The sequence below is a fragment of the Vigna angularis genome, chromosome 4 (genome assembly GCF_016808095.1).
Source record: "Vigna angularis cultivar LongXiaoDou No.4 chromosome 4, ASM1680809v1, whole genome shotgun sequence".
In the NCBI taxonomy this organism is placed as follows: Eukaryota; Viridiplantae; Streptophyta; class Magnoliopsida; order Fabales; family Fabaceae; genus Vigna; species Vigna angularis.
The window spans coordinates 2,891,831-2,912,557 of record NC_068973.1 but is presented as its reverse complement, the minus strand read 5'-3'; the positions used below and the strand labels follow the sequence as shown (position 1 = coordinate 2,912,557).

The following is a 20,727-nucleotide window of genomic DNA, read 5'->3' as shown; positions in this document are numbered from 1 at the left end:
CCCACAACAGACATCTAAATGACTTTAGAAGTCAGTTCCCCCATAACAGACGTCTAAATAGAATAAAAAATTATTTTTTTTTTAACTTTTTCGTTTAGTTGTGAAGTTCATTCAGGGGAACCGACGTATATGACTATTTAGAAGTCAGGTCTCCCCATAGTCGACGTCTAAATAATTTTTTTATTTACGAAAAATATCATTAGTCATTTTTTACGTTGAATATTTGAGGATCGGACGTCTAAAGGGTGAGCCTCTTTTGCACTAGTGTGTAGACTCTTATAATAATAATATTAGAATCAATTTAAATTCTAATGTATAAGTTAATTGTAACTTTTTTATTCATAACAAAAAAATTATTTAACACATACAAACCATTTTTAGTTTATAAATTAATATTTGAATTAATCATTACAGTAATTAATTATTTTTTAATTTTAAAACTAATTGTTATTTAATGATTTTATCAGTGATTGATATAAACTTTCATGTTGAATTAGAATAAACAAATTAGGTCACATATTTAAAAAAAAAACTATAATTAAACTTAGTATTTTAAAGTTTGTGATATAAACTAAGTATTTTAAAGTTTGTGATATAAACTTTATTTCTCAATTTCTCTTTTTGTATATATAGAGTGTTTTTCAAATGTAATTTATCTTAAGAAACATTTTAAACTTAATTTAACTTTACAAAATAAGTTTTTAAGGTAAAATTTTATAATTATTTATATATTTTTGTAAACTTACTTTATATCTAACTGATGTAAAATTTTATTGACATATGATTACTTACTTAATGCGTGATCCACAGGACGCATACGCTCAAAATTAAATTCGAATTATTTTAAAAACAACTCAAGTTTTATTTTTATAAAATTGAGTTTTGAATTAAAACTTTAAAATACAAAATCTAATTAATAAAATCTAATTAGCACAACATTACGGGTTTTTTTCTTCAAATTTATGATGGTGACATTAGAAAAAAACATAACTAAATACTATTGGCATACAGTGTTAACCATGGAAGAAAAATAAAAGAGGCGCCACACACACCCTCTTAGAAATAAAAGATAGAAAGATAAATTAATAAAATACTAAGTCCATGGATAGTTATAAAAAAATTAAATCGATATTTTCTTTTTAGTGACAGGTTTTTCCATATGAGATGTGAACCCTAATAAAGAATGATGGAATTCATAGGAGACTTTAGAATGTTGTCCCAAGTATATCACTGTTCCGTAGGTGGCTAAATGGTCCAAGTGTATATATATGTTCACACAATATTCACACGTCAGCACAACCAATTTTGCTGACCACTTAAACAAGTCAGCACACTACTTTTCCCTAGTCATTTCTTTTCTACTAACCCTATTCTATGCTTTTCTTTTTCCATAACATTCCTATCTCTCAAAATACAAATAAATAAATTCACATTCTTTTTAATCATAGCATCAATTTTATATTTTTACACATATTAAATCATCAAAATTCAAACCATTTCATTAATAAACAAAAAATAATTATGTATAAACAATACTTAAGGATAATTATGCTAAGCTAATTTACAAGAAAAAAAAGTACGAAATAAATCGAGTATTTTAATCCACGTTTCACATAACTCAAAGTTTATGTAAGTTAAGGTTAATAAGGAAACGGAACGGTTTAGTATGCATAAATTGCAAAAAATAATTTTACCATATTTTTAATATCTCTAATTCTAAACTATTTTATTTTATTTTACTCTATCCTTAACAATATTGTAGAAATTCCTCTACAGAAAAATAAGCTATTTTGATTTCAGCAGCATTTTCCAAACATGGCTATTAACTAAATAATTAAGCATGGACTTATGTTATATGAAGAACCCTGTTAATGATTTAAACATTCAAGTTACTAACATAAGTACTAGTTCTGTTTTAGGCCTAAGTTAAAACTGTTTTTCAGTTTTTTTTTTTTATTAAAAATAAAAAACTTGTTTTTAATACAAAAGCTTTTTAAATGGATCCGTTTGTTTGTTCACACACTCACTCAAAGTATCTGTGCCCTGGACTCCAGGCCCAACAACCAAAGGACAGGTGGCACAATATCATATACGGGTCTATTTATGCTGATTGCACAATGATAAATACGGTTTTGTGGGGATGAGTTAGGCATAAACTCACTTTCTAATATGGTATCAGAGCCATGGTTAGAGCCTATCCTAGCGAGTTCTAAGTGGGCATTCTATTCTTCTCTTCCACCCGCAATCGGGCCGCTATCGGACCACCCAATTTCTACTATCACGCACGAGATGTCTATACCTCGGCGTGAAGGGGGTGTGTTGGAAGTCCCACATCGACTAGAGATAAGGCCAAATTATAATATATAAGTGAGGTGCAAACCTCACCTTACAAGCCGGTTTTGTGGGGTTGAGTTAGGCATAAACTCACATTCTAATATAGTTAGGCATAAAACTCACTTTCTAATATGGTATCAGAGCCATGGTCAGAGCCTATCCTAGCGAGTTCTAAGTGGGCATTCTATTCTTCTATTCCACCCGCTATCGGGCCGTTATCGGACCACCCAATTTCTACTATCACGCACGAGATGTCTATACCTCGGCGTGAAGGGGGTGTGTTGGAAGTCCCACATCGACTAGAGATAAGGCCAAATTATAATATATAAATGAGGTGCAAACCTCACCTTACAAGCCGGTTTTGTGGGGTTGAGTTAGGCATAAACTCACTTTCTAATATGGTATCAGAGCCAGGTTAGAGCCTATCCTAGCGAGTTCTAAGTGGGCATTCTATTCTTCTCTTCCACCCGCAATCGGGCCGCTATCGGACCACCCAATTTCTACTATCACGCACGAGATGTCTATACCTCGGCGTGAAGGGGGTGTGTTGGAAGTCCCACATCGACTAGAGATAAGGCCAAATGATAATATATAAGTGAGGTGCAAACCTCACCTTACAAGCCGGTTTTGTGGGGTTGAGTTAGGCTTAAAACCCACTACTAACATGGGGTTGAGTTAGGCATAAACTCACTTTCTAATATGGTATCAGAGCCATGGTCAGAGCCTATCCTAGCGAGTTCTAAGTGGGCATTCTATTCTTCTATTCCACCCGCTATCGGGCCGTTATCGGACCACCCAATTTCTACTATCACGCACGAGATGTCTATACCTCGGCGTGAAGGGGGTGTGTTGGAAGTCCCACATCGACTAGAGATAAGGCCAAATTATAATATATAAATGAGGTGCAAACCTCACCTTACAAGCCGGTTTTGTGGGGATGAGTTAGGCATAAACTCACTTTCTAATATGGTATCAGAGTCATGGTTAGAGCCTATCCTAGCGAGTTCTAAGTGGGCATTCTATTCTTCTCTTCCACCCGCAATCGGGCCGTTATCGGACCACCCAATTTCTACTATCACGCACGAGATGTCTATACCTCGGCGTGAAGGGGGTGTGTTGGACGTCCCACATCGACTAGAGATAAGGCCAAATGATAATATATAAGTGAGGTGCAAACCTCACCTTACAAGCCGGTTTTGTGGGGATGAGTTAGGCATAAACTCACTTTCTAATATTTTTCTACCTTTCTCTATCACACGTAAGAAAATACGATAAAAAATAATAATTATATAAAAACAAGTTTCAGTTCTTCTAATTATTGATGCAGTTCCTAGATTTTCAATTTTCTCATACAAGCAAAATTCTTTCTTCTTTCTAATATAATCACACTTATATTTCCTACAAATTAAAAAAAAATATCTAGTATAAAATTTAGATGATCTAGTAATGACGTCATCTCGACACATCTATGCAAGTCAGGACAACAGTTTAAAATAAGATAAGAAATAATTAATTAATGATTAAGAAATAGATAAAATATTAGAGGATTTTAAACTCGTGTAGATTAGCTTTAATATAAATAATCAGGTTCATCCGATTAAAGACGTATGAAAAACATTATATTTACTCATTAATTTCTTTACATAAGGCTAGAGTGTTTTTACAAAAATACCCATCCATCAAACTTAGAAGATTTTGATTCTCTTGAAAAGAGAAGAATAATGACATTTTAGATTCTCAAACTTACAAGATTTCAGTTAAATAAAAAGAAGCACGACATGAAATTAACTAATTATCAACATGAATCTTGTTTATCTATGCTTGGAAAACAACAACAAACATATAAATACCATATTTTTATCTTTTGCAAATACTTTATTTAATAGTAAAGTTAAATTAAATAATTATTATTTTATTGAAAAATAAAAAATACAAGTTAATTGAAAATTACATAAAAATAAAATTGAATCTAAAATTACATTTAACTTGTAATAATTGTTTCTAATTATTTTCTCTCTAAATCTAAAATCTTCAATGGAATTTTTATTTTTAATCTGTTAATTTTTAATTTTTAAAAAATGAAGATGAATGCCTTAAATGCGGACCGAACTGTTTGAACAATTTGGATATTTCTAGGAAGCAGCAAATACAAGAGAGTCTAGAGACCAGTCCGATGAACTATGGATCTTGTCACGTGATTAATTCCAGCCTCAACTTCTTCTCTCCCTATATATAAGTCTCCCACCACAAACAAACCAACGCATACAACCACAGCACAAAACAGGGGAAACAAACACACATAATATTATTATTCTTATTATACACACCACCTTCATCACCATATTCTCTCCCCATTCTCTCTCAACCTTAATCATGGAGAATATTGGTGAAGAGTACAAGCATTACTGGGAGACCACCATGTTCCTCCAGACCCAAGAGCTTGACAGGTACCACTTAACATTCATTAATTAATCACAATAATATCAACAACTCATCAATAATTAATTAATTAATCTCAAATACGGCTAACATAAGCTGCTTTATTCGTTTTGGCGTTGTTTTTCCTCACCAGTAATTGGGGGTTCGAGGAGGCTTTATCAGGCTACTACGATTCCAGTTCCCCTGATGGTGCTGCTTCATCTGCAGCATCTAAGAACATTGTTTCAGAGAGGAATAGGAGGAAGAAGCTCAATGAAAGGCTTTTCGCGCTTAGATCGGTGGTTCCTAATATCAGCAAGGTAAGCTTTGGTTAATTGATTGATTAATTAATTAATTAATAGCTTATTAACTTACTGTTTATTTTGTGTGCGCATTTATATCTTTGAATAGGCTAATTGGGAGTGTTGAGTTTAAACATAAGAGAGAAGAAAATGAGGCATGCTTCATGTTTGTGAAATTGTGTCTGTTATAGAATGATGAGTGGCGTTTGTTTGTTGCAGATGGATAAGGCTTCAATTATTAAGGATGCTATTGACTACATCCAGCATTTGCACGAGCAAGAGAAGATAATCCAAGCTGAGATCATGAATCTTGAATCCGGGATGCCAAACAAGAGTAGTTCGAGCTATGACTTTGAGCAGGAACAGCTTCCTGTGGTGCTGAGGTCCAAGAAGAAGAGAACCGAGCAGATATACGATTCAGTCATTTCAAGAAACTCCCCAATTGAAGTCCTTGATGTTAATCCCCTTCTCTCTCTCTCTCATTCTCTCTCTTGCATTATTGATACTATAAAAATAATGTGGGGTATTGGTGATTTGTGATACGAAGATGATGTGGGGTATCGTGCGATTTTTGTTGTTATTCGTTTGAATTTTTTATTGATTTTTGCCGTGGTGGATGCAGCTGAGCGTGACCTACATGGGGGAGAAAATTGCCGTGGTGAGTTTGACATGCAGCAAAAGGACAGACACAATGGTGAAACTGTGCGAGGTGTTCGAATCTTTGAAGCTCAAGATCATCACTGCTAACATAACTTCGTTTTCAGGGAGGCTTCTGAAAACAGTCTTCATCGAGGTTAGTCTTCTTAGCTCCTTTCCTTCATCACATGATATATATCACTTTTCCCTTCACAACCACTTCTATCTTATACTATAATATATTATTCCCTCTCCTCCCTTTCTTTATCCCCATTAAATTAGCTTTGGTAAATTGGTAGGTGAGTGAGATCCCAACTCCATTTTTTAACTCGTAATGAGGACAATCTTATAGAAAATGTAGTGTGTGGTGTATATTATACTATATAACAGCACAAAAAATAAAGAAGTTACAACTAGAATTTGGGCCTACGTGCTAGAGAAGCACCAGACCACTTTAGCAAAAGTGGAAATGTGGAACACCCATTAGGAATAGTATTAGACTTTTGAGGGCAATCATGAGGGCTTTAACCAGAATTTCTGAGTGAAGTCCGGTCAAGACTCAAGACTCGTAATTTTCTTCATAACATCATATAAGTTGTAGTCATACTAAAAAAAGTAATCAGATAACATGGAAGAAAAGATTGCGTGATTCTTACTACTCCTAAAATTCTCAAATCTTTTCCCTTAATTATATCGCAGTTCAACTCACAGGAAATCCAATTTCAAATAAAATGGCCTTTCCCTTTATATAACAACATTATCAACTAAGCTTCCTACAAAACAAGATTATGCTTCCTGCTCTGGATGCTTGATTTCATTTTGGTATCCTCAGCAAATTTTACACATATTTTAATTTTCGTTCTTTATTTTTTATAAATACAAAATTAACTTTTTTTAATGATCAAATATATTTAAAATTGTGTTGCCAAGTGGTTCATCTACTGTAAAAAAAAACATTTTTCTTTCCTTTTGTATCATCACAAAGTTGGCGGATAAGAAATAAAAAGAAAAATCAAAGGCCATCAGTGCTGTTTTTAGCAAGAAAAATTTAGATACGTAAATACCAAACACACCTGTAGGGTTTTAATATTTGGTCATCGTTGCGATCTTGAACATTTATAAAAGACAAAATTGAAGTGAAGGGCGATACTTATTTAAAGTGCATGTTTTTTTATTACCATCAAGTCAAGCTGACCAGGGTGTGTTTCAAATATGTAAAAATTATTTTACTTTAATCAATCATTCACGTATGATGGATAACTATTATGATTAATATTTTCTTCTGATAAATTTGCAAAAAATAAAATAATCTCACTTGATTGTAAAAGATCAACTTTTACATGATAAAAAAATATTTAAAAATTACCATTTATGAATTTTGAGTTTCATGAAAATAATTTATATTAATTGTTTTATTAAACTTCAAATTTAAGCATCTAGTTTACTTTTTAACAATCGATTTTGTCTTAAAAAAGTTCAAATGAATTTGTCAAAATATTATTACCTGGGAACTTAATTGATTAACATATTACAAATTTATTAAACGACACAAAATAAAGACACAATGATTCGTGTGTTTGACGTTAACGATATTGATCTTATTTAAGCATATGATATGAATTTGATTTTGTTATTTTCTAATATTATTTTTGTGCAGTTGCTTTCCATATGTCAATTAGTATTATTTATGACTTTATTATTATTTTATTCTGATTATATAAATTAACTTAGTATGTTAGACAATTCATCTAATTGGTTAGTTAGCTAATAAATTAGTTTAATTATTAGTTTAATATGTCAATTAGTTTAATTTATGATTTGGTTAATAACTATCTATATAAATTGATCAGTTAACTAGTCAATTAGTTCAATTATTAGTTAATCCATAATTAACTAATTTAATTTGTTAATTAACCAACTAAATTGATTTGTTAACTATCTAATCGAATTGATTAATTAACTACCAAATTAGTTAGGTAATTGAATTAATCAACTAATTATAAAAAACCTATCTTGGTTTCTTAATTAAATATCTTTCTAACTAATAAAATGAAAAATAATTATAATATCAAGCATGAAAACGTAAGAAGATTGAATAAGTGATAACAATAAACTCCTATACTATTTTAAAATTTTAATTTAATTTTAAAAAATTAACTTATAAATTAAAATTCGAATTCACAATGAACATAAAATTTTGAATATAATAGATGATTTTGAAAAGGATAACAATATAATAGATTATATAGTGATGATAACGCCTTTCTTCATCTCTATTCTCATTTTAGAAAGAAAACAATTACTACAGTGAACTCCCCGCAAGATTTCGGTTTCTGTTTCTTGTTTCACTTTTGTCTGTCGCTTTCGACCATTGGTGCTCCAAACAGAGCACAAGGACTGCAACGTAATCCAATTTCCCTTGTTCCATTGTATCTGGCTTGTCCCTAAATAGTGTCCTAGATATCTACGACTGCACCAAATCAGACAACATAAAACCCACATTTCTGTCATGCTTAAACACTCTCACAATCAATTTCATTTGGGAAGACAACACTCACTCACACATGGCTGCGACATTGTTGTTCGAGAGGAGACAGACCAAAACTTGGGGGAGTCTTCATTGTTAGGTAATTTCAACAACAGAGTATTTGTAAAACCAAAACCAAAACCAAAACCAAGACGGAATTTTGACAACGTGTTTCTCGTTCTTCTGCTTGTGAAAAAGGCTTCATGGATCGGCGTGACTCTGACCCAAGTGGTGCCGTTTTTCAATCGCGCACGTTCTTGTTGTTTTTCATGTTATCGTTATTTATTCGTTCGTTAGAAACAATAATTTCATCAACAACAACAACAACTCTTGCATCTTACGATATAACGAACCTTCCTCTGCACTCACTCTGTCGCTCCCACGTCCACGCTCCACTCTTACTAAAACAACCATCTTTTGACCCAAACGCAAAACCACTTGTCGTTTAGCCACTGTCTGATTCTAATTATTACTATTTCAATCTTCATTCCAAAACGTACCCGTCAAAGACCATTCAACTGTCGTTTCACTGCTATGTTGGTTTTCCTTGTTATTTGTCCTTTTTTTTTTCACAGAAGAGGGTATTTTAATGAGTACCATTACGTTGATTAAGGAAGCTTCTTATTTGCCAGACACATAAACGTGTTTTTATATTTAATTCAAAGTCAAACCATAGCACGAGGAAAACGATAAGACAGGAGTTCATTTTATAAATTACAGTACATACAAATTTTTAATGCCCACTTGAAAAAAAAATGCTTGCTTGTTCCCTTGTGTTTCTTTATTTTGAGATAGCAAACGCGACAATGAATTTCAAGAATCTGTTGTTTTTTAAAAGGGACTCAATAAAAATAAGAGACAGAAAGTGAGACCTTACAATAAAAAATTAATAATAGCTCAGAGACGTGTTTAGATTTGGAAAACTATGCTACTTTTTTAGAAACAACAGCAGTTTTTGAAAATTTAGAAACAGATAAGTGTGTTCCAACGTCCAACCGATGTTTCAAGCTCTACGGCAAATAATGCATTATTGAAAGAGCCGTTTAGAATATTGCTACTTGGAGAACAAAACATGAATTGTATTTATCCACAAAACTTTTTTTTTTCTTGTAGACGAGATTCACAGGTGTTTCGTTTTAATGGAACTACCAAAGTCTTTAGTACTAATTAATAGCCAATACTTAATTGTCTGAATAAAAAAAAAAGACTAATGCTTAGTTGTAAGTTTAATTTATTTAAAGTCTAACAGAAATAATTTATATATCTTAAACAAGTGAGACACGTAGTTCAAGTTTAATAAAAAATTATTTAGTTTTAATTACAAAAGATTATCATTACTTCATTTTTTTTTGTACGATAAAAATGAAATTTAAATTCAAGAAATTATCAATGTGGTAATACCCTTATGTGCACGTTATTAAATTGTGTTCTCAATTACTTCTTAAGCAATGTCAACTCCAAAACGATAGATATATCGTATCAATTATAATGATTGCATACCAAATATTTAATAGCTATTAAACATGACTATTAGTTCATAATAGAGATGCTTAAGATTTAAAAAACAAACAAGTGCCGCACTATCTGTCTTTCTAAAAAACAATTGAAATATATCTAGTGTTGACGTGTTTTTTTTTTATAAAATATGTCATGGTTGACGTGTTTTGTTTTCCTCTTTTCAATATGCTATACAGATGTCCAACCATAGTTCTAACTGCTAAAAGATTCAAATTAATTGTTACTATTATATGTTGTAATAATTTAGTGGAAAGATCTGTCCATATTCTTTTATTTTTTAAATATCAACTTTCATTTTAGTTATATGGTTTAATAGTTTAATTTTGATATGAAAGTCTGGAAAGGAACATTAGGTTAGAGAATAGCCATAGAATGAAACAATGAATAATCTAGAAAATAATTAAAAAATAATCTAATGATAAGTGGAGATTATTATAAAATATGATTTCTTTTATTGAAACGACGTTTAAAAGGTTCTGTAGAATGTTATTATCACTACGATTAAAACTATTCTCCTTATTTTATCAGAACTTTTGGTTCCAACCCTTCCTTTGTAAGAGTGTTTAAACAAACAATATTGTTAAAGTATTCTTCAAATGCTAGTTCTCTAAGAAATTTTTTCTTAAAAAAAGTCTTATCAAACATAGTAACCTCTGAAAATTTTAAAACACTATATATCCAACAAGCATATCTCTTAGACATGCATGTGATGACTTAATTCTTTTTGTTTCGTCACCTTTTCTTGAACAGAAACACTGCTACACAATGTCACACACTGTTATAGAAAATTATGAAAAGAGATAATATTATATTTAATTCTATACACTTTTTTTCAGGCCAATGGAGAAGATAAGTATCATTTGGAGATAAAGATCCAGACAGCCATTGCAGCTCTTAACGAACCTCTGAGTCCCATGAGCATTTAAGGAAGAAGAAGAAAAACATCATTAAGTTGGGGTTTCTCAAATTTGGGGTCTCTATTGTATAAATAGAAAAGTTTAGGAACCATGCCTTTCATAGAAGTTTTCTGGTTATTACGTGCAATTTGGTTTAGTTACCCTTTTTTTCCCTCTCAATATTCCCATCAATCAAATATCTTCAACTTTGTCACCTGGGAAAGTTTGCAAGTTTCATACCCTTGTATGCCTACTGTATGTTATTATTCTTATAATAAACTGCTTTTCACACATGCATCTGAAATTATATAAGAATGTTCGTTTGAACGAATGTGAGAAAACTTGAGAGTAAATTGTGTGCTGTTCTTTTTAAGGAATTTAAAAGTAATTGATGATAGATTTGAAAAAAAAATTTATAAAAATTCACGTGAGATTTGAATGATGTGGTAGATTAAAAAAATATTTTAATAAATAAAAATTTAATATTATCAAATTGTCGTAATAGTAATATAAAATGATTTTTATGATTAAGATATTTTTTTGTAAAAATTATTTTAAATAGTAAAATAAAAAATTAATTAAATAATTAATGTAATATTTATTTTTTTAGGAAACTGAAATGAAAAAAAGGTTGCATTTGTAACCTAATAATACAATTAACCAGGTGGAGAAAATTAAAATGAAACTCCACAAAGAAAATAATAAATAATTTATAGCAAAGAACAACAAGAAAGGACAATCATATACCACTATGAGACAACACACCTTCGCGAAACTTTAACTGAAACAATAGGTGCAAGGGTGTTCTCCAAATTTCGGTGAATTCTCTGGTGACAGCACATCCTCATTAGACGAAGAAGCACCTTCAAGAGGCTTGATAGTGACAATGATTCCTGCTAAAAATCTCCTTCGACAAAAGAACCTTGGAAACCGTAAAAATGGCAACCGGTTCTGATCAAAGCTAGAATCGGTTGGAATCAGTTACACTAACAGCATAATCTGTTATGTGCTCATCAAAGACTTGTGGAATTGATTCCACCTCATTCAACATGCATCATGAATTGATTCAAGGCGTTCTTGGTTCATCTTCAACTATCATTTACAAAACCAAAAATCATTGTTTGGAATCGATTTCTTATTTTTTTTAATCGATTACAAGAGTAGAGTTTTAAATTTAATATCATGGATTGTAGTTTTCTTGTAGGACAAAAAGGGTTTTTCCACTTATTTAACAGTGTTCCACATACACTTGTTACTACTTAAAAAATATTTGAGGTAGGTATATAAAGAGATTCTCCCACTTGAAATTTAGAAAAACGCGTCTCCTTAAATTTTACGAAGAAAAAAGCACATGGAAACTGAAAAACTTCGAATATAGTATTTCAAAATATTCTTTATTAGTCAAAGTTTGGCATATCATTATCCTCTAATGTGACTTAACATCGGGCTAGAATTCCAAAGTCTGAACTAATCCAATTATTTAATATAAATATTATGTGATTATGGTACACTTAATGTTCAATTCCTTAACTATCTTCTTCAATTCAAGCTTACGGATACATAACCCAGTCAAATTTGGAACATGAGAGGGATAAACAGTAATAACTACTTTTCATTTATTATATATATAACTTCAAACTTTAATAACAAATTATAAATTATAATATATTAAAGTATGCTCAGATATTTTATTATAAAAATTAAAGAAATGAAATTATTTCTACAATGAAAATTATTAAAATAGAAATAAATATTTATATAAAAATAGAACAAAACTATTGATTGATTACCAATATCATAAAAAATATAAAAAAGAACAAAATGTTTTATAATTAAAAAAATTTAATAAACAATTTTTATTCTTACAACTAAATATTTTTAGAACACCCATTCCACGTCTCATGAAAAAAAAAAGACGAAAAAATTAATAATGCTTATTTGATTTAGGAGAAAGAAAATTAAAAATAGTGGAACGGGCTTTTATATTTTGTTTATCTTTATCTTTTTCGTTATTTTCTATTAAATTTCATAATTCTCAAAGCAGTTTGTATTCATTTATCTCCTATTTCTACTTTACCAAATAATTAAATATTTTATTTTACTTCTTACTTGTTTTTTTCTTCACTTATTTATTTTGTGTACATCTTTTCTATTTATTTCCTGTAACTGAAATCTCTCTTTTGAAAGAGAAATATATATAAAGAGTTAATGCTTTATTTTTGTCATTTTTTATAATCTTCAAATTTGTGAACAATAATTTGAAAATCTCTTCAAGATTCTTTTTTTCTAATTTTCCTATTATCATGTGAAGATCTTACACTATTCATTACCTTTTAATTACCTTCAATTGACCATTAACATTACATGAAAATAATGCTAAATAATCTTCCACACTCTATTATGATAGATAATTCTGATTGACCAAACACGAATATGAATATAGATATAAACCATATTTATTTTTAAAAAATAAAAAATAATATTCATCTCCTCTTATTCTTGTTTTCATAAATACTCTTATTTTAAATTATTAAAACACTTTTAATTTATTATTTAACATAAAAAAATTATTTTTATTATTCTTTTTGTTTCTTATTCTATTTAATTTGAAGAATTCTTTATTTATTACATATTTTATGTAAATTTCTAATATTGCATCAAATTAAATCACTTTAAAAAAATATATATTTGATTGTTTTTACTCAATAGTTATTCATTTTTGTTATATGAATATATTTGGTTGTACATCTCAAGTTTTCAATTATATAAACTCATTATTTATTAGGTAACATTTGTAATAACCCGACAACTTACAGGAAATATTGACTGCCTCCACACATTACTACGAAGCGCAAAAGGTTATCCATCCTTAAATTACTTCAGGCTAAGCACGTTTAACCATGGAGTTCTTATGGGTTAAGATGGTGATATGAGTAGTCAAATCAATCTCTTTAAGTTATCCTTCAACTGTATAGTCTCATACCTATACAGTCTCTAGATCCTTCTAATTCCGGTGTATGTTCGATTCATCCATGTGTCCCTTCCACTGAAAGCCTGTCAGGAGCCGCTCTTTATTTGTGTCTCTTGCACTTTGTGCCTCTTACACCGGCGATCACTTCCTGTCCTCGTTAGTGCCCGAGTGTCACAACATTGAACACTTTTTTTTTTGTTATTTTTTTTCTATCACCGGTTCAACTCATCCAATATTTACAAAATTCACTAAAATCCATAAAGTATTTTTCTTCTTCGTATATATAAAAAATGATATATTATATATCATGAAATTTCACTTATAAAAAGTTGTTTACTTTTGTTTGTAATTATATATTTGTTATTTGATTATCTATTTTAAGATTTATATTATAACAATTTCCTCTTTAATATTAATTGTTAAAGAAAAGAAAATATGTTTTTTTTACATTATATATTTAAGGTACTTTTATAATTTAATAGCGATAGTAGTGTAAAAAAAACACTAACTTATCAGAAAAAAAAACAAATGTTGAATATAAATAATGTGCAAAATATTTTTGGAACAAATGAAAATCACGTTATTCCATACACACGTGTGTGGATATATATATATATATATAATAATTTTCAATTAATACATTAGAAGAAATTTAATTATAGTAATTTTCAAGATAGAAGGTTGGTGCTAATTATGGTGATGGTGTGGTGAGTTTGATGTTGTGTACTGTCAATTCAACATTTATTTCCTTTTAATGGAAATTGTACAAGAAAAGCCTTTTTTATCAAATATAGAGAACTGAGAAAAATATTATTAACTAAAGAATAATTTTTAACTCAATTGTATAGATTTATGTTTTTTTATTTATATTTATGAAGCTAAATTTATTTAAAAAATTAATTTTATTTACATTTATATTTACTATCTAATTTATTTGATTTTTTTTAGATAAAACGTTTTTATTTTATCCAATATAGTTATATAATTATATAATTATATTTTAAGATTAAATTTTTTATTTTATATTTTAAATAATGTTATTTTAAAATTAAAAATAATCTTTATATATCTATATACATTCACAAATATAAAATAATCGCTTGATAGGTTTTAAAAGGAATATCTTATTATAAGTAATGTACTTGATGATCATTTCTGTTTGTAATTAGTTAGACCTTAAACATGATTTAAAACTAACAATAATTATATTAAATCAAAGTAAGTTGAACCATAATTACGCTGACGATAATTCAAAATCAATTTTAAAATTTATAAATACAAGTTTAGGATTATATTAAACCAAAGAATCATCATTAAAAATTAGACCGTAATTAAACGAATACTAATCCAAAATCTATAAAAATAAATTTGAAATATTATGATAAATTAATTATATTTAATTCATATTTATTAATCAGAATATTCTTTACACATAACCTTTAAGTTAGATCAAACTGTAACTTGTATTTGAAATTAAACAAACCAAGTAAAAAGAAAGATTGACTTCGACCTCATAAACATAAATTTTTAACAGAAGAGATAGTAAGTAGCTCCTAGTCTCTATTTGTTATATAATTCCTAATAAAGTAAGTAGTTTCACTTTTTTTCACTTATAAACTAATGAAGGTGGATGTTTAAATAATATACTTTTTTTGTTTTTTTCAAATCTTTATCATTTAATTTTATTATGTTTAAGTAAATCCGTATGAAATTAGTTCTAAAGTTTTGTCATTTTAACTTAAACATTTTGAAATATTAATTTTGTTTATAAATATAACTTGTTTATTCAATCACCAAAATAGCATTTCATATTCGGACATATATATATATATATATATATATATATATATATATATATATATATATATATATATATATATATATATATATATATGGGTTTACTAACGCGCGTACGCCTGTTTTTCAGTTGGTATGTTTTAACAATGTGTACCGGGTTTTAGTAGACAAAAATATCCTTATATATCATGGATTCTAAAAAAAAAAGAAACCCCAAACCCTTACTCACCAACCCTTACTCACCTCTCTCATTCCTCTCAACCCTTTCTCTTTCATCTTTCTCACTCCAATCTTTTCTCTGTTATCCCTACTGTAGCCCCAATTGAAAAAATCAAAAATTCCTCTCAACCCTTTCTCTTTCATCTTTCTCACTCCAATCTTTTCTCTGTCATCCCTACTGTAGCCCCAACTGAAAAAATCAAAAACACTTATAGTTAAACAATCTTACAAAAAAATGATTTTATAATGAGTTTTCATCTTATAATTTTTGTCTTATCTAATTTTATCCAATTTTCACAAGCATAAAGGAATTTGTAATTGACCTAGAAAAATATCAAAAATACTCGATGTTAAACAATTTCTTACAAAAAATGATTTTATAATGAGTTTTTATTTTATAATTTTTGTCTTATCTAATTTTCACAAGCATAATGACATCAAAGGAATTTGTAATTGGCCTGGAAAAAATCAGAAACACTCGTTGTTAAACAATTTCTTACAAAAAATGACTTTATAATGAGTTTTCATTTTATAATTTTTGTCGTATATAATTTTATCTAATTTTCACAAGCATAATGACATCCAAAAGAATTGGTAATTGGCCTGGAGGGTTTTTTTAGAGATGATGATTCAACATATGCAGATGATGAAATTAGAATATGTCAATGACTCAACTCTTTACAAAGGCAAATTGTTTAAAGGCAAATGTTTCTGATTTTTTTCAATTAGAGCTACAGTAGGGATGACAGAGAAAAGGTTGGAGTGAGAGAGATGAAAGAGAAAGAATTCAGAGGAATGAGAGAGGTGAGTAAGGGTTTGAAATTTTTTTTTTTAAGTTTTGAGAATAAAAATTATTAAAATAGCCTTAACTTTAAAACTTAGAATCCATGATATATAAAGGTATTTTGTCTACTAAAATCCGGTACACATTGCTAAAATATACCAACTGAAAAATAGGCGTACGCGCGTTAACAAACCCATATATATATATATATATATATATATATATATATATATAATTTTATTTCTGTAGCTATCAATACTACTTTTCTTTAAAAATCTATTTATATTGATAAGTCTTTATCAATACTATATAATTGACTGTTAGCATTGCATAATAATGATAAATAATCTTCCACACTCATAAGTCTTATCTTGTCTCTGTTATGATAGATAATTCTGATTGACTAAACACAAATATGAATATAGATATAAATGATATTTATTTTTATAAAAATAAAAACTAATATCTATCTCCTTCTTATTCTTGTTTCCATAAATACTCTTATTTTAAATTATTAAAACACTTTTAATTTATTATTTAACATAGAATGTTTTTTAGGTTAAATTCTTTTATTGTTGCTATTTATGTAGGTTTTTTTAGTTTGATTCTTGTTTTTTTAAAATTCCCAATTGAGTTTTAAATAGTGTTAATTTGAATTAATTGAGTCTCTGTCGTTAATTTGGCTTAACGGGTTAAGTTTTTGCAGAGATTGGAGGTTGACGTGTCAATTTTTTTAAACGTGGCATGCTGAAAGGAATGTGCTTGTGCCGCCATCAGCACCATGGGTAACCTTAGGCCGCCGTCAGCCACCCTGCTACCTTGCCGCAACCTCGTCATAACCCAACATCAGCGTCGCCGTCGTCGCGCAATCAATTTATAGCATTCCAGCAACCATCTTCATCTTCTCCAGCAGAACCCTCAAAGGCGAATTGCAATGCCGTCCCGAGTTCGATTTCTCCGCCAGTTCGCGAACATCTTCATCAACCTCCCTCACCGTCATTCAAACACCACCCAACACTGCAAGCCGTCGCGACTGCCACCACTCAGAGCTTCCTTTTCGCGACTGCCGCCACCCAGAGCTTCCTTTTCGCGCCAGCAGCGCCGTTTAAACCACCACCGCAAAGGCAAGACGTCGATCATGGAAGCATCTTCATTCTCGCGTTCATCATCAAACCCAGAGAGCCGCAATCACAAAGATGCAGAAACTTCTCATTGCAGAAGCATCGAATCGCGAATCGCATCAGCCACAGTTCTCCCTCCTCCTGCGCGAGCCATCACCGTCTTCCTCAACTTGCAAAGGAAAACCCAATCACAGAAAAACCCTAATGAAGATTGGGCAAAATCGAACCAGTAGCCACAATCATCTTCATCCTGCTGCACCTCATAACCATCAAGCGAAAATCCAAATCGCAAGATCTCCTTTCTCCATCAATGTCCACCTTCGTGCACCACAAGGAAGAATAACAACATCACCTAGTCTCACGCAAGGTTCACAAGACTCTCACAAGCACATTCCTGTCAGATTTTTTAATCACCAAATTCCACGTATTCAACTCTCAGTATGCCATATTCAAACTGAGAAAAACCTACATAAATAGAGACAACTAAAGGAGTTTAACCTTTTTTTTATTATTCTTTTTGTTTGTTATTGTGAGACCCTAGAAAATTAACATTGATAATCTCTGTCACATCACCATTAATACACACACCACGTCACTGCTCAGGGTAATTAAAACCCACTAAGCCTTGCATGCAGGAGTGCCATGTGTCACGATAGAAGCTCTGAAGTTAGAAGTGGGAGTGCAGGTGTCGACTGAGGGAACGTCCGTCCGTTTGACGTGGATTGAACAAAACTGAGTTTTTGAAAAACTCTCCCACTCACCTGCACCACCCACCTTCTTCCTCAGAAACCAACCTTTCATCTTCTCCAACTTCTCTCTAGAAACCTTCACCTTCTCTCTACTGTAACTCATCACCTTCTTCTCCGAATTCCATTTCAGAACCGTAGGAACGCTCCCTGCGCCGAGAGCTTCAATCTGAACCGAACAGATCCAAATTCTGTAACCGGTAAGTCGCTCGACTCTGGACGCTAATTTCTAGGTTTCATGCAAACTAAGATTCAGTTGCATGCAAGGGTAAACACTGAGTTCTCTGAGTTTTCTTTGGTTAGACTTAGTTGAAAAGCGTAAGAAATCGTGGAGGGTAGAAAGCCATAGTGGGGCAAGTCCAAGTTATACTAGTAGACGTACACTGCTATCCAGGTAAGGGAAGCTTATTAAATTTAATTCGTATGTTTGTCTTGTACTGTATGAACATTTCGTGTGTCGCATGAAATATGAACTATGTTCTTTGATTGTTGGTATATGATCATAAGTATGAGGTGTATATTGGTTGAGTATGTATGGTCGAACGTTGTTGTACTGTATGAACATGGTATATGTTGGTTGAAATGTATGATATGAGTGATACGTGTGAATATGAAATATACATGCTTAGAAGCAGTGAACGTAAGTGAAACTTGAATATCAAATTCCCTATGATAACGTGTGTCCAACATTAAACGGTTCTCGACCGTTTGGTGTTCTAGTAAACTTCTTTGAATTTGGAATACTTTCATTTGGGAAGGATTCTGGTCGAGCATGAACTATGTAGGTCTTTTACTTAGAGCTCATAATGAGCAGTGTCGATCTTACACATAGAAATCGTGTTGGGTAGTGCTCGGTCTTACACCAAGCGCTCTTATTCCTTTCTTGAAAAATCTTTGTAATACAGATCATCCATCTGTGTCGACCGACAGTGTCGAGTACCGTTGTTAATACAGGTCGACCATCCTTGTCGACCGACAGTGTCGAGTACCCTTGTTAATACAGATCATCCATCTGTGTCGACCGAAAGTGTCGAGTACCCTTGTTAATACAGATCATCCATCTGTGTCGACCGACAGTGTCGAATACCATTGTTAACACAGATCATACATCTGTGTCGACCAACCTTGTTGATCACCCATGATAACACAGATCATTCATCTGTGTCGACTGACCATGTCGAGCAACCATTGTTAATACGGGTCATTCATCTGTGCAGACCGGTTGTGTCGAGCACCCTTCTCAATACAGGTTGTCCATCTGTGTCGAGTAACCTCCTTAATATAGGTCGTCCATTTATCTTGAAGCCGGTATTGCTTTATTTTGGAACGGGGCAAGTTCTTCGGTCTCGTCCCTCACATTAGTTCTCGTTATAAAGAGGTCGTGACTTTTATGTACTGGGACAGAAAGACAAAAATGAAAATAAAAGTGAAAGATTATAAATGATGAACATGATATGAGGTGAACTATGGTTGTGAATTTTGGACGAGCGTTCCAGGGAGGAACGACTCATGGTTGAATATGGAATTTTGTAAAGTATGACTGTGGGCATGCTAATGCTGGCTTGGTCCATCCTGATATTCCGTGATACTCATCTTCATGTAGAGGAGAGTAGTTCATGTGTGGGAATGGCAGGAGGTCCTTAGTCCATAAGTTAACATGGGCGACGTAAGAACGGACTAACCTCGAGTGGCAGCTGTTGAGGGTCTCCCAGTTACTACACCACTCGGGTGCAAGGACGCCTGTAGCTACACAGATTCATACAGTCCGGACGGTCAGTCTAGTATCAGGAATTGATTTGAGTTGAGGGATTGATTTAATTATATGTTGTGAAATATTTGATATGTTTGACGTATTATGAAATGAATGATTTTACTTGAATTAAATTCAATAAGCTTACCCTGTGTTCTCTTCCTTGTGTTGTCGTCCGTCCATGTACGTTCGTCTTGTCCTTGCGATGATCATCCGTGTGGATGGGAGCAGATGGAAGTGAGCTGCTGGAAGAGGCGCTGGAAGAAGAAGTTTTGGAAGACGCCAATCTGGTTGAAGTAGAGGTTAAGGTCGAGCCCTAGAGTGCTCGACATGTGGTAGTCTTTAGTTCTTCTGTTTAGCTTATGGAAGTTCAGTTGCTGTTTGTGTGACCGTTAGTATTAGAACTTTGGAATACCGCTGGCTGTATTAATTTTTGTACCCTAAGCCGTCCGACAATTTGAACCTCGTTTTTGTTTTATGTAAAGACTGCACTGTTTACTGTTAAATGTAATCAATTCTATTATATGGTGTCGACTGTATTTTTGGGATGTTACAGTTATTCTATTTAATTTGAAGAATTCTTTATCTATTACTTATCGTTATGTAAATTTCTAATATTACATCAAATTAAATCACTTTTAAAAAATATATATTTGATTGTTTTTACTCAATAGTTATTCATTTTTGTTACATGAATATATTTGGTTA

The 20,727-nt window shown here is 31.2% G+C and overlaps 1 protein-coding gene across 1 annotated transcript; it reads left to right on the top strand.

Annotated features, from left to right (window-relative positions):
• Positions 1-4,495: 4,495 nt before the first annotated feature.
• On the top strand, positions 4,496-10,922 carry LOC108329994 (transcription factor bHLH35). Its single transcript, XM_017564427.2, has 5 exons — positions 4,496-4,781; positions 4,907-5,072; positions 5,274-5,510; positions 5,677-5,847; positions 10,572-10,922. The coding sequence occupies exons 1-5, from the start codon at positions 4,708-4,710 to the stop codon at positions 10,659-10,661; spliced, it is 738 nt and encodes a 245-aa protein (XP_017419916.1). The 5' UTR covers positions 4,496-4,707; the 3' UTR covers positions 10,662-10,922.
• The last annotated feature ends 9,805 nt before the right edge of the window (positions 10,923-20,727 follow it).